The following is a 13,967-nucleotide window of genomic DNA, read 5'->3' on the forward strand; positions in this document are numbered from 1 at the left end:
CCCTGCCTGTGACCTTGGTGTGAGCAGCTCCACTTGCTCCTCACCCTGGGGAAACTGCTCCTGGCTCCGGGTCTGTCACCCTCACTGCGGGGTCTGCACCAGCCGGGGCTCCGGGGGCTTCGCTCTCGTGCTCCACAGCAGAGGACAAACCCCACACTCACAGGAGAACACAATAACTCATGGAGCAGCCGAGCTTCACAGGAAAGGGGAAAAATAGCAGAAAAAGAGCAGAACAGCGGAGAAGGGTTTGCACTGGCTCCTGCCTTTCCAAAACACAGTCAGTGCTGAGCAGGGAAAGCCCGGACAACACCAGCCCAGGAGCTGAAAGCACAAGTGCGGTCACCTGCTGAAGTGAAGGGTGTTTGGGGTTGCACTGGGAAGCAGTTTTAGTCCTTCTGGGTGAGCAGCCTGGGTGGTGCTCACCGCATTGGGAAGAAGAAACCCAAAAGAACAAAACAAGTAGAATTCTTGATAGATATGGGGGCAACACTAATTAAAACCTGAAAAGAAGAAACTCCAACCCCATGATGGGAGGGACCTTTTCTTGTTTTGTTAACTACAGAAACAGCTGTCGGGAGGGCAGAGAAAGGATGGACACGCGTCTCTCGAGTTAGAGGAGCCCTGATGGAAGAAAGAACCTGGAAAGTAACTCAGGAACCAGGGGAGCTGAAATTGAAATTGACACGGGATTGGTGATGTAACTACTATTTGTGTTATTGATTTGAATGCCCAGTATAAATGAAAATGAGAATGGCTTAATATTTAAATGTGTTGAACCGAGTTGTATGTGTAATTCTCATTTTATATTTGATGTTTAGGTTGTAAATGGACTGTGGTATAAGCATATCCACAAAGGGAACTTACTGACAGGATTGTGTAAGAAATGTCTAAGAACAGAAGATAAGGAAACCAGGGCTCGGTTGAGGATTCCGGTCGCCACTGGAGGAACAGAAAAAGAATAGCGGAGAATGGTGGGAGGTATTTACTGAAGGGGTGAATGGGAATTTAGAGCCCACCAGTGATAAGAAGAACAGAGTGCAGAAAGAGAAACCACATTCCGTGTTGCTCCTGTTGTTCCTGGGAAGTGAAGGCCAAGAGCTGGGAAACGATAAAAAGTCGCCACGCTAACGGCAAAAATAGGAAAGGTGGGGACGTGGCCCTTGCTGCCGAGAAGATGACGAACTCGGCTGCGGCTGCAGCCTGGTCGGCCAGAGAGGCAGGGGGTGCAGAACCCTGGACCTGATCCTCTTGCTAGCAGTGGTGACTTATTGTTCCCAACTTAGCCTGGCCAATCCCTGTACCAAGTGCTACGAGCGTGTGAGAATAGGGAGACTAACCCAATATGTTCTACATTATCACGCTCATACTAATTCTGGATGTTATGATAGAACAAAATTGGAGAAGTCTGAAATCCAAGGGCAGGAATTACAGGTAGCAACTAAGCTAGGGAAAGGTGGACTGGCTGTAGGCTGTGTCTCCTGCCCTAGGGGAGAACAGAATACCTGTTTTACACAAGCTGGTGAGTGGGGCTATTCAGACGGAGGGGCAGTGCAAGATCAGTAGAAGGAGGAGTTAGTTAAGAGTGCCACTCAGGAATTAAAAGGAAAGCAAGAGCAACAGAAATTGGTACAGAACAGCAGTGATTGGTGTGAAGAATTAAGGCAAAAAGACAAAGGATTACAGTTACCAAGAGTAGGGAAAAACCTGTTTATAGATCTTATGGAAAAGATAGCCCGCTCCCTGAAATGCCTGTACACCAATGCGTGCAGCGTGGGGAATAAGCAGGAGGAGTTAGAATCCTATGTTCGGTCGGGAGATCATGATCTGGTGGCAATTACAGAAACGTGGTGGGACAGTTCACATGACTGGAATGTGGTCATGGATGGCTACGCCCTTTTCAGGAAAGACAGGCCAGCCAGGCGTGGTGGTGGAGCTGCTCTCTATGTGAGAGAGCAACTGCAATGTACTAAATTCTGCCCAGGAGCGGATGAGGAACGAGTTGAGAGTGTATGGGTCAGGATCAAGGGGCAGGCTGGCAGGGGTGATATGGTTGTAGGTGTCTATTACAGGCCACCAGATCAGACTGAGGGAGTTGATGAGGCCTTCTATGCGCAGCTGAGAGTGGCCTCACAGTCACAGGCCCTGGTTGTTGTGGGTGATTTTAACTTCCCTGATGTTTGCTGGAAGGACCATTCAGCCAGCCAGCCACAGTCCAGGAGGTTCCTCCAGCGCATTGATGACAACTTCCTCATGCAGATGGTGGAGGAGCCGACCAGGAGAGGTGCACTGCTGGATCTCATCCTCACTAACAAGGAGGGTCTGGTCGAAGCAGTAAAGGTCGAGGGCTGCCTGGGTTGCAGTGACCACGAGATGGTGGAGTTCAGCATCTCGTGTGGCAGGAACAGAATAGCAAGTAGAATTGCAACCTTGGACCTCAGCAGGGCTGACTTCGGCCTTTTCAAGCAATTGCTGGGGGAAATCCCATGGGCAAGACTGCTTGAAGGAAAAGGGGCCCAAGAGAGCTGGATTGCATTCAGAGGTTGCTTCTTCCACGCTCAGGATCAGAGCATCCCCACACGTAGGAAGTCGAGGAAGGGAGCCAAGAGGCCTGTGTGGTTGAATAGGGATCTGTTGGGTACGCTCAAGCAGAAGAGGAGAGTTTACAGGTCATAGAAGCAGGGGCTGGCCACTTGGGAGGAATATAAGGCTGCTGTTAGAGGATGCAGGAGGGCAGCTAGGGTAGCCAAGGCCTCCTTAGAATTACAGCTGGCGAGAGGGGTCAAGGACAGCAAGAAGAACTTTTTCAAATACATAGCAGATAAAACTAATACCAGAGGCAATGTAGGCCCACTGATGAATGGGGTGGGTGCCCTGCTGACAGAAGATACAGAGAATGCAGAATTACTGAATGCCTTCTTTGTCTCTGTCTACTCCGCTGGAGGCTGTACTGGGGAACCCTGTACCCCTGAGACCCCGGATGAAGCCAGGTCAATGGAGGAGTTTGCTTTAGTCGATGAGGACTGGGTTAGGGAGCAGTTAAATAGTGTGGACATCCATAAATCCATGGGTCCAGATGGGATGCATCCGCGGGTGCTGAGGGAGCTGGCTGAAGTCATTGCTGGACCGCTCTCCATCATCTTTGCCAAGTCTTGGGAAACGGGAGAGGTGCCCGAGGACTGGAGGAAAGCAAATGTCACTGCAGTCTCCAAAAAGGGCAAGAAGGAGGACCCGGGTAATTATAGACCGGTCAGCCTCACCTCTGTCCCTGGGAAAGTAATGGAACAGCCTATCCTTGGTGCCATCTCAAGGCACATCAGGGATAAGAGGGTCATTAGGGGCAGTCAGCATGGCTTTACCAAGGGTAAGTCATGCTTGACCAACCTCATAGCCTTTTATGAGAATGTAACAAGGTGGATGGATGATGGCAGAGCGGTGGATGTGGTCTACCTTGACTTCAGTAAAGCCTTTGACACAGTCCCTCACAGCATCCTCACAGCTAAATTGAGGAGGTGTGGTCTAGACAATAGAGTAGTGAGGTGGGTTGCGAACTGGCTTAAAGAGGGAAGCCAGAGAGTGGTGGTCAATGGTGCGGAGTCCAGTTGGAGGCCTGGATCTAGTGCAGTGCCTCAGGGGTCAGTACTGGGGCCAATATTATTCAATATATTCGTTAACGGTTTGGACGAGGGAATTGAGTGTACTATCAGGAAGTTTGCTGGTGACACCAAGCTGGGAGGAGTGGCTGACACGCCAGAGGCTGTGCTGCCATCCAGAGACCTGGACAGGCTGGAGAGTTGGGCGGGAAATAACCTGATGAAATTTAACAAGGGCAAGTGTAGAGTCCTGCATCTGGGCAGGAACAACCCCAGGTTCCAGTATAGGTTGGGAAATTACAGATTAGAGAGCAGTGTAGGGGAAAGGGACCTGGGGGTCCTGGTGGACAACAGGATGACCATGAGCCAGCACTGGGCCCCTGTGGCCAGGAAGGCCAATGGCATTCTCGGGTGTATTGCAAGGGGGGTGGTCAGTAGATCGAGAGAGGTCCTCCTGCCCCTCTACTCCGCCCTGGTGAGACCCCATCTGGAATATTGTGTCCAGTTCTGGGCCCCTCAGTTCAAGAAGGACAGGGAACTGCTGGAGAGGGTCCAGCGTAGGGCAACAAAGATGATTAAGGGAGTGGAGCATCTCCCTTATGAAGAAAGGCTGAGGGAGCTGGGTCTCTTTAGTTTGGAGAAGAGGAGACTGAGGGGTGACGTTATTAATGCTTATAAATATGTAAAGGGTGAGTGCCATGAGGATGGAGCCAGGCTCTTCTCAGTGGCAAACAATGATAGGACAAGGGGTATTGGGATCAAGCTGGAACACAAGAGGTTCCACTTAAATTTGAGAAAAACTTCTTCTCAGTGAGGGTGACAGAGCACTGGAACAGGCTGCCCAGGGAGGTTGTGGAGTCTCCTTCCCTGGAGACATTCAAAGCCGCCTGGACATGTTCCTGTGCGACCTCACCTAGGCGTTCCTGCTCCAGCAGGGGGATTGGACCGGATGATCTTTCGAGGTCCCTTCCAATCCCAAACATACTGTGATACTGTGATACTGCGAATTAAATGTCACCTCGTGCTGGATATGTGGAGGGTCTCAAATGACTGAATATGTTGGACGAACCCCTTGTCAGTTAGTGTTGAGGGCAAATTCGTCAAGTACCTCTATTCCTCCCACTTGGTGGCCAGATCCACCTAATGGATATTGGTCTCGAAACTGTTTGTGCCATGCATGATCCCCTGCTTTATTCAGTTAATACATTCAGCAGTCCAAGGCATGCAAATCTCAGGCACGCCTATCGATCCTGAAATGGCAACAAAAAGAACGGGGTATGAATTAATGATTTTGAAAGATAACACCAAACTGGATGTAGCCACCCCTAGGCAGGTGCTGGCTAACTTTGCAGCCAAAGCACGAATCAATAGGATAGAAAGAAAAAGGGGGAATTGTGAGAAAAGAGGTGGTGATTCGTGCCGAGATGTTTAATGTTTACAGATATAACCAAAGGAGGCACGGGCTCTGAACCTGGAAAAGGAAAAGGTGGTTAAGTTCTGTGTAAAAAGTTATGAAACTTGTTCATGAAGTTATATTGATAGAGGGAACTAACATTTTAAAGGTCAACTATATAACTACATAATAAGAGCCTACTAGCGAACCAACACTTTAAGCCACAGAATGAATATCTAGTTTAGAGCTGTATGTAAGCAGTTGTATTAAGAAAAAAACAGAACCTCATCGAATGCCGAGATAAGAAGTTTTGCAGCACCAACTGCAACCTTGAGCAGACAAGAGAGCCAAGATTTACAGCAAAAAGGGGGCGCCAGTCTGGTTTCGGTCGACTTGGCAGCTTGGGTTCCAGGCAATTCATTGCAGTGAGCCAAAGGTAAAACGTTCACTGTGACGAAGCTGAACGATGTTCATCCTTCATCCAAAGACCCCCAACGACCCCTCCTCAAAACCACCAAGTGACTGCGCAGGCGCAGCAGGGGAGGGTCAAGAGGAGGCTGTGGAAAGGGTTATCTGAGACTCATTTTAATAAGAATCGTGAAAGGTAATGAATATGTATGGGCGTTCCTGGGGTCATTATGAATATGTAACACCTTACTGTCTTTAAGCACACTTCTTATTGTTAAAAGGTGTGAGTGTTGGGCGGAGCGAATCCCCCGCGCACCCAGCGCTGTTTTGCTTGTGCTCTAATGAACACGTGTTTAAGGAATACAATGAAGGAATTGGATTAAACGTTGTTTATCCATAGAAAAAGCGTAAGTTATTTATTTCACTACGAAGCAGCCTCATTTTTTCACTCAGCTGTGTAATTGCTCTGACCATAGAAAGAGGGAAAAAAAGAGCAGAAACACTGAGAAATGAGCCAGTGTGTTTAACTACAATTCACATTTCTGGGGAAGGAACCCCCTTTGCGCGGGAAGAACACGTTCTTGATTTCAGTTGCCTATTCTTTAAAACCTTTAGTAGAATAGCGAATCTATTGAATGGCAAAGTGAAAACATCACTGTAAATGACAAGAACTTCCTTTTTCCTTCCGCGGTTATGCTTGGACTTTGCAGTTTTGCGCTCGCCCCGGGCTCTGCCGCAGCACAAGTTGTGTTCCACGCACAGTTCGATGCCCACGCACCCAGCTCGGTCCGTCTGTCCCGCTCCCGGCGCTTTGTCCGGCTGAGCAAGGGCTCGGACTGCGGGCGGGCTGAGGGCGGGGCAAGGGGGCGCGCGCGGAGCGGCGGCGAGCTGCGATTGGCCGGCTGCGGGCGGCACGTGCCGCCGCGAGGCCGCGTCCGGTCGCCGCGGTGCTCGCGGAGCCGTCGCCGCCGTTGGCGTCGGGGCGAGCGGTCGGTGCGAGAGAGAGCGGGAGTGCGGGGCTGGCGGAGCCGGCAGCAGCCCTGCCTGCGGACGCGGACACAGCGCCATGTGCGGGATCAGCTGCGGGCCCTGCTGCGGACGGGTATGAGCGAGCCGGGCCCCGCCGCCCGCCCTGCCCCGGGGCCGCGGGGGACACGGGGCCGGGGGTGTGGGGGCAGCTCCGTGTGGCGAGAGAAGGGAGTTGGTGCTGCACAAGTGGCCTCCAGTTGGGCGGGGGAGGCTCAGGTTGGCTATTGGGAACATTTCCTCCCAGAAACGGGAGGGAGTGCGGTCTGGGTGACCGGGCAGTGAGGTGACTGCGAAGTGGCTGAGGGGAAGAAGCCAGAGAGTCGTGGTCAATGGGGCAGAGTCCAGTTGGAGGCCTGGATCTCATGCAGTGCCTCAGGGGTCAGTGCTGGGGCCGGTATTATTCAATATATTCATCAATGATTTGGATGAGGGACTAGAGTGTCCTATCAGCAAGTTTACTGATGACACCAAGCTGGGAGGAGTGGCTGATACACCAGAGGCTGTGCTGCCATCCAGAGACCTGGACAGGCTGGAGAGCTGGGCAGGGAAAAATTTAATGAAATATAACAAGGGAAGGTGTAGAGTCTTGCATCTGGGTAGGAACAACCCCAGGTTCCAGTGTAAGCTGGGGAATGACCTGTTAGAGAGCAGTGTAGGGGAGAGGGACTTGGGGGTCCTGGGCACAGCAGGGTGACCATGAGCCAGCACTGGGCCCTTGTGGCCAGGAAGGCCAATGGTGCCTGGGGCAGATTAGAAGGGGGTGGTCAGTAGGTCAGAGAGGTTCTCCTGCCCCTCTGCTCTGCCCTGGGGAGACCACACCTGGAATATTGTGTCCAGTTGTGGCCCCTCAGTTCCAGAAGGACAGGGAACCACTGGAGAGAGTCCAGCGCAGCCACCAATATGCTGATGGGAGTGGAGAAGCCCCTGTGTGAGGAAAGGCTGAGGGAGCTGGGGCTCTGGAGCTTGGAGGAGACTGAGGAGTGACTCATTCGTGGTGATCAATATGGAAAGAGTGAGTGTCAGGAGGATGGAGCCAGGCTCTTCTCGGTGACAACCAACGATAGGACAAGGGGTAATGGGTGCAAACTGAAACACAAGAGGTTCCACTTAAATTTGAGAAGAAACTTCTTCATGGTGAGGGTGGCAGAGCCTGGCCCAGGCTGCCCAGGGAGGTTGTGGAGTCTCCTTCTCTGCAGACATTCAAACCCGCCTGGACACCTTCCTGTGGAACCTCAGCTGGGTGTTCCTGCTCCATGGGGGGATGGCACTGGATGAACTTTCCAGGTCCCTTCCAGTCCCTAACTTTCTGTGATTCTGAGAAAGGGTTATAAAACATTGGAACAGGCTCCCCATGGCAGCGGTGGAGTCACCATCCCTGGAGGGGTTTCAAAGGCACATAGATGAGGTTCTGAGGGACATGGGGCAGTGCCAGGGGTGGGTTAACAGTTGCACTCAATGGTCTCATCCAACCAAAATGATTCTATGATCCTCTCGTACAAGCTATTTTTTTGCATCGTAGTAGTGCCTAAAGTTCAGGGTTCATGTGATCTTGTCCTGGAACTTTTGCAAGGGCATTAAAAGTAAATGTGTTGCTATCTGTAATTCAAAACTGCCTTTCCGTTGTTTTCTAACAGGCTCGGAACTTCCCCTTTCGGAACCTGTCTCTTTGGAGATGCTGGAGAAGACCGAAGAGGAGGACACCCAGGAGGAAGAGACATGAGGAAGATGTGGAGTCTCTGCACAGCCTTGAGGAGACCCTGACCAAGCCAACCAAGGAAGAAGTGGAGAGTCCAGAGCGCACTGAGGAGACTCCAGAGTGCATTGAGGAGAGTCAAGAGTGCATTGAGCAGACTACAACCAAGATAAGAGAGGAAGATGACGAGACTACAAGCAAGACATCAGAGGAAGCCGCAGAGACTCCAGAGCGCATTAAGAACAGCCTAAGCAAGCTAACAGAGAAAGACACCGAGACTGCAGAGTGCACAGAGGAGACTCCAAGCGAGCCAACTGAAGAAGACGTGGAGACTCCAGAAAGCCTGGAAGAAAATGTGAGGAACCAACCTGGGGAAGATGTGGAGGTTCCACAGAGCGTTCAAGAGGCAAGTCACTGGTGCACAGACAGTTCTATATGACATAGGGCTATTTTAGAGATAAAAGAGGTAAAAACAAACAGAAAAGCAACGCCCCCAAAAAAACCCAAATCCTGGCTTCCCCAAAGCAGGTTTTGGTTGCACTACACTCAAATCCTTTCTAACTGAGTTGTTCCTGTGCTTAAGGCTGTGGTAGTTAGTAAAGCCCTTAAACTTTAATTATTCAAGTGGTATGTATGATGAACAAACATTATGTGTTTGCAGGGGGAGCAGTATATGTATTTCTAAAGTCAACTGTTACGTCTCCTTTCAATTCTCTAGTGCTTTGCTCCTCAACATGTATCAGCATGTTAATACAGCGGCTGTTAGTGTTGGGGTTCAGGAGATCTGGGCTCTCTGGTTTAATTCTTACCTCTTTCATTGGCTTGTGCAGTAAGTTCTGCACTCAGCTCCTCTCTGCTTGCATTTAAAAGGCCAAAAAACCCCAGGTAACTGAAAGCAGCTAAAAAGTGGCAACTGAAGTGAGCGTTGTTGAGGTGTTGTGAGATCCTGGTTCTGGCACGCTGGTGTCTGCAGCCTGCGCTTGTGCAGGGACCATGTTCCTTTCTCTCTGACTTGTTTCTCTTGGCCCTTTTCCTGGCAGAGCACACCTGAGGATGGAGCTGAAGACGCACAAGAAGGAGCTGTTGACTGCGACAGCCTGAGAAGAGCGCAGATCCAGCAGACTGACAGCGAAGGAGCAAGATGGCTCGGGGTAAGTAAAGCTGGCATGGTGGCCAAGCCCCCAGCTGATTAAAGTGTCCTCACTTCACTGCAATCAGTGCAGCTGTGGCAGTTTGAGCCAGAGGGTCAGGAGGTGGGTAGAACTTTTGTGTTATGTTGTGATGTTTCTACATTTTCTTCAGGATCCAAGGCAATAATATAAGAACTTGCTTTGGTGTAGTGTCCAGATTGGTAGTATACAGACTTTGAGCGGCAGATTTCCCATCTCTGCCTCCTGTTTTTACCAGGAGAAATATTAGAAAGTATTTTTGACCTGTGGTACATTTCCCAGCTGATGGGAAGAGTTTTTAGTGATGCTGCATTTGTAGAGTGATTTGGAGGCTTTTCAGCTGAAAAGCGTTGGCTGGTATTGGATGTGTCTGAGAGAAATGCAGCTCTAACTGCAAATTTCATAGAACCCATGTTGAAAGGAATACAACAGTTTTTGTTCATTTTGAGTGAGTTGGGCTTTATTACCAATTCCTTTAAGTACTGAGAAGCTTGAAATCTTGCTTAGTAGCTTCTTCTCGAGGTACCAGTAGGTGAAGGAACTTTGATCTTTCATGCTACAAGAAGTCTAATAAACCTTTCTTCAACTTCTTGATGCTAAGAAAGCATCCGGGGTTTTTGAATGGTTGGCCCTGTTCTGAGAGAATGGTCAGTTTCAAAGCCAACCATGAGATTACAGCCTAAGCACTGGCAACACTTGCCTGTTTAAATAAGAAATGTCTTTATTGTCCTCTAGTATTTGATACAGCATTTGGTGTTTGGAGAGCCCAAACGGACAACATTGTTTAGTAACTAGAGATGGACTATTCCTGTGAAAAGGTGGAATGGAATCTGCGTTTCATTGTGCAGGCTGTGTCGGGACTCTGGCTTCTGTCTGAGTTTTGTGCTTTGTCTTGGTTTCCACTTTGTAGGCTGAAGGGGACCAGTTACCTGCAGAACACACTGTCAGCCCGGACGAGACGTGCAAAAGCAGGGCCCTGAAAGCTGGAACTTTGGAAAAGCTGGTGGAGACGCTTCCGACGGCCTTTGCCGATAATGACTTCACATACATCAACATCTTCCTCTCCACGTACAGGGCCTTTGCTTCCACCAGCACAGTCCTGGAACTGCTCCTGGACAGGTGAGAGCCGGGACAGAATGGAAACTGAGCCGTCATTTATTATACACGACAGGGGGATGTTGACAGAAAAGAATCCTGCAAAGTTCAGGATTTCAGCGTAAACACACCATGTGTGAATGCACGCTGCCCACATCCCAAATCTCATTAAAGCTTAAGCGCCAGGTGGGGAAAGCATGCGTGATCTGACCGCTAAGGAGCCAAACTGGGACCGACACAAGAAAACCAATACAACTTGTCCCTTAATAAAAGACCAGTGCACAGGGGATATGTGCAAACCCTTCATCTCTGCCACAGCTCCCCAGCCACGGTGAAATTGTCCAGCATGAAGCCCTTGTCTTCATGCCAATCGTATATGAATATGCCAATATCTATATGTTTATGCCAATTGTATATGGATTACGCACTTTGGGTTGCTCAGTAGAGGTTCCTCTAAACAGCCATCTCATTTTTTCAGATACGGAAACCTGGAGATCTCGGGCTCTGAAGAACATGGAAACCAGAATTCCCCCGGATCCAGCACAGTGCTCAGGACGTAAGTTTGGTTTTGCAGCGCCCAGCGAGCCCCAGTCAGGGTTCGGTGCTGGAGCAGGAAGTGGGCAGCAGAACTGTTGTTTCCTGTGACAATTCAAAGCCCTGTTTGCTTCAAGGGGCTTGTGTAAAGGCCGGGTATCAGCTGTCTCATAACATCCAATAATACAACGCAGAGAAAATCTTTAATGATTTTGAATGACTGCGCTGGTTTCTCAAGGTGTAATTGAAGAAGCAGCCTTTAGTTTCCTATGAAGTATTAATAACATTTCTTGCATAAAAAGAACAAATTAAATTCTGTGCTCACAGAAGTGTCCATACTGCCTTCACGTGGGGGATGAATGTCTCAGTGTTCCTGTTGTTATATGAGGTACAGATCCATGCGATTGCATCAATAACTGCTGCATACAACCCATGTGTTCTCTCTGAATTTGCTCACAGTGCGATGGCATCGATTTTACAAGCCTGGCTCGACCAGTGTGCCGACGATTTCCGAGAGCCACCCGACTACGTGTGTCTGCAGAAGGTACTGAGTTATCTGAAGAAGAACATGCCTGGCTCTGACCTGGAGAAGAAGGCGCAGAACCTCCTGGAGGAGTTCCGGAAAGAAGAACGGGAGAATGATGGTAAAGTACCTTTCTCTGCTGTCTGTGTGTTCTCCCAGCGTCAAGCCTGACATGTCCCCTTATCCAGGGCACAAAGCTTCCTGTGCCGTGAGCCGAAAATTCGTAAGGGCTCACGTGATATGTGAATGAGAACTGAAATCAACTTCCAGCCTTAGTAGGGGGACTAAGTTCTTCTACATGCATTATTCTCACATTGGCTGCGTGTTTTTCAGTCCCCGTTGGCTCTGGAGCACATAAGGGTAGGACTGGTGTGCAGAAAAGGCCCAGGTTTAGACTTAGTGCTGCGGCAGCCAAGGCTGCTGATCAATTCTGCACATCCCGTGAGAGGGGCGGACTTGCCGGGAGGGGCGGCCAGAACAGGGGACCCAAAGTGACCAGCTCGGTAGGTTTTCCACGTTGTGCAGCATCTGGAACTGGGAGATCACCAGGGTCTCGCTCTCCTCATCCATGGCCGGCATCTGAAGAGGAGCCTGCCTGCCATCCTAGGCCTGGTTCCAGGCCCTGCAGCCCTGAATCCAGCTCTGGTTTACTGCCGAGTCCAGCCCAGGGCATCCGGGGGTTTGTCCTGCAGCTGCTGGAGCCACGATTGGTTTTGTATATTTTGCATTACTTTCTCTCCTCATCAGTAGTACTAGCAAAGCATGTTTTAACTTTCCAACTGGTCTCGCTCCCTTCTCCTCCTCTTCCCTTGAAACGTGGACATAAGAGCATATTCAGTGTAATATTTTGGGGGTATAATTGCAGTCTTGTCTCTTTGCAGTTCAGCTGTTTTTCAGACTATAGAATGCATAAATGCTGACAAGTAGATTATCAAAGTTCTGCAGTGTTAATAAGGAGTTGTTGGGGGGGGGTTGGTAGGTTTTTTCTTCCCAAAGAATGGTTAGTGAATATGTCAAGGCACTTCTCAGGTAAGAGACCCTGAACAGCTCAGTTCTCCCTGTTTCTTTTTCTTCTACCTTCTCTTTGCCCATTTAATCTTCGGGTCCTTCTCTTTCTCCCTAAAATATGCAGCACAGTGAGGCCGTTACCCCAGGCAGGTCCCTTTGCATGTTCTGCTCTTCTATGTAGTGATTTTCCAAATATCTGCTTTGATTACTTGTGTTCTGTATAAATTCACTGACTCGTGTTTTCCCCGCTGGCCAGACGCGTTCCACAGCCTTTCTCCCTGCAACCCGGATGAGGAAGAGGAACTGGAGATCAGCGGCCCAGAAGAATTCTCATTGTTCCAAGAAGACCTGGTGGCAGAACAGCTGACATACATGGACGCGGTATGTAGATCATACGTATTACTTGAAATGCTCGGGGAAATAGTCCTGGGCTTCTCATTGTTTGTTTGTCTGTTTGTTTTTTAACTTAACTTGGTTATCCAAACTTGCTTCATTGATTGGGCTTTTCCTTCAGTTCTTCTGAAGGTGTTTGTCTTTTTTTTTATGGTGTGAACGTAGGCTGTGTGGCCTCTTTTGCAAAGTTTAATATTTGACCCCTCAGATATAGCGTATTTTGACTGTATCTTAGGCCAACTCACCTGGAGATGTATAAGTATTTGTAACTGTAATGCTCCAATTTGGCTTATTTGTATTAATCTCCTTCAAAAATATCATTATATGGAAATCTTTCCCCTTGGTAAAGTAAGTGATAGAAAGGTGTCTGTTATTTTGCTAGGACAGTTTATCTGACAGTTCTTTTAGGGCGTCAGATCTAAAGTGTTATATCAAAGTGTATATTTTAAACTGGAGAGAAAATCAGTATTTCCCTTTTGATACCATATTAGATTCAGATGCAGTTTGTACTGTAACCATGCATTTCCTGCTGTGGGCAGTAGCGATCCAGGCTGAGTTGGACACCTCTGTTTCCCTCTAGACACTCTTCCAGAACGTTGTGCCCCACCACTGCCTGGGCTGCATCTGGTCCCGAAGGGACAAGAAGGAGAACAAACAGCTGGCACAGAGCATCAGAGCCACCATCTCGCAGTTCAACGCCGTCACCAACTGCGTGCTCAGCACCATCCTGGACATCAAAGGATTAAAGACACAGCAGCGAGCGAAGATCTTGGAGAAGTGGATCCGTATCGCACGTGTAAAGCGTTTATTCACGACTGTTTCACGTTCCTTGTGCGGGTGCTGTGGAGCTGGGAGGGGACAGGGGGGTTGTTGGGCAGTGATATTTTTGATGCTCAGTATTTGTAGAGCTGCCCGCTTAGCAGGGAGAATGTGCAGCAAGCAGGACACGGGGCAGACAGAAGAGCTCTGACTATTGGTGATGCTGACGTTTAACACTCCTGTGTTTCTAACCGCTCCTTTCACAGCAATGTAGGGTCCTGAACAACTTTTCATCTCTGAAGGCCATCGTTTCCGCCTTGCAGTCCACCTCGGTTTATCGCCTGAAGAAGACCTGGGCCTGCGTTCCAAAGTA

At 49.4% G+C, this 13,967-nt stretch overlaps 1 protein-coding gene across 1 annotated transcript in view; it reads left to right on the forward strand.

Annotated features, from left to right (window-relative positions):
* Nucleotides 1-8,295: 8,295 nt before the first annotated feature.
* Nucleotides 8,296-13,967, forward strand: part of LOC136104098 (ral guanine nucleotide dissociation stimulator-like 1) — a 31,316-nt gene continuing 25,644 nt past the window's right edge. The window contains exons 1-4 of the mRNA XM_071810588.1: nt 8,296-8,310; nt 10,193-10,401; nt 10,856-10,933; nt 11,371-11,455. Of these exons, the coding sequence (XP_071666689.1) occupies nt 8,296-8,310; nt 10,193-10,401; nt 10,856-10,933; nt 11,371-11,455 (387 nt within the window). The remainder of the gene's footprint in view (nt 8,311-10,192; nt 10,402-10,855; nt 10,934-11,370; nt 11,456-13,967) is intronic.

Source organism: Patagioenas fasciata, chromosome 6 (assembly GCF_037038585.1).
Source record: "Patagioenas fasciata isolate bPatFas1 chromosome 6, bPatFas1.hap1, whole genome shotgun sequence".
Lineage (NCBI taxonomy): Eukaryota > Metazoa > Chordata > Aves > Columbiformes > Columbidae > Patagioenas > Patagioenas fasciata.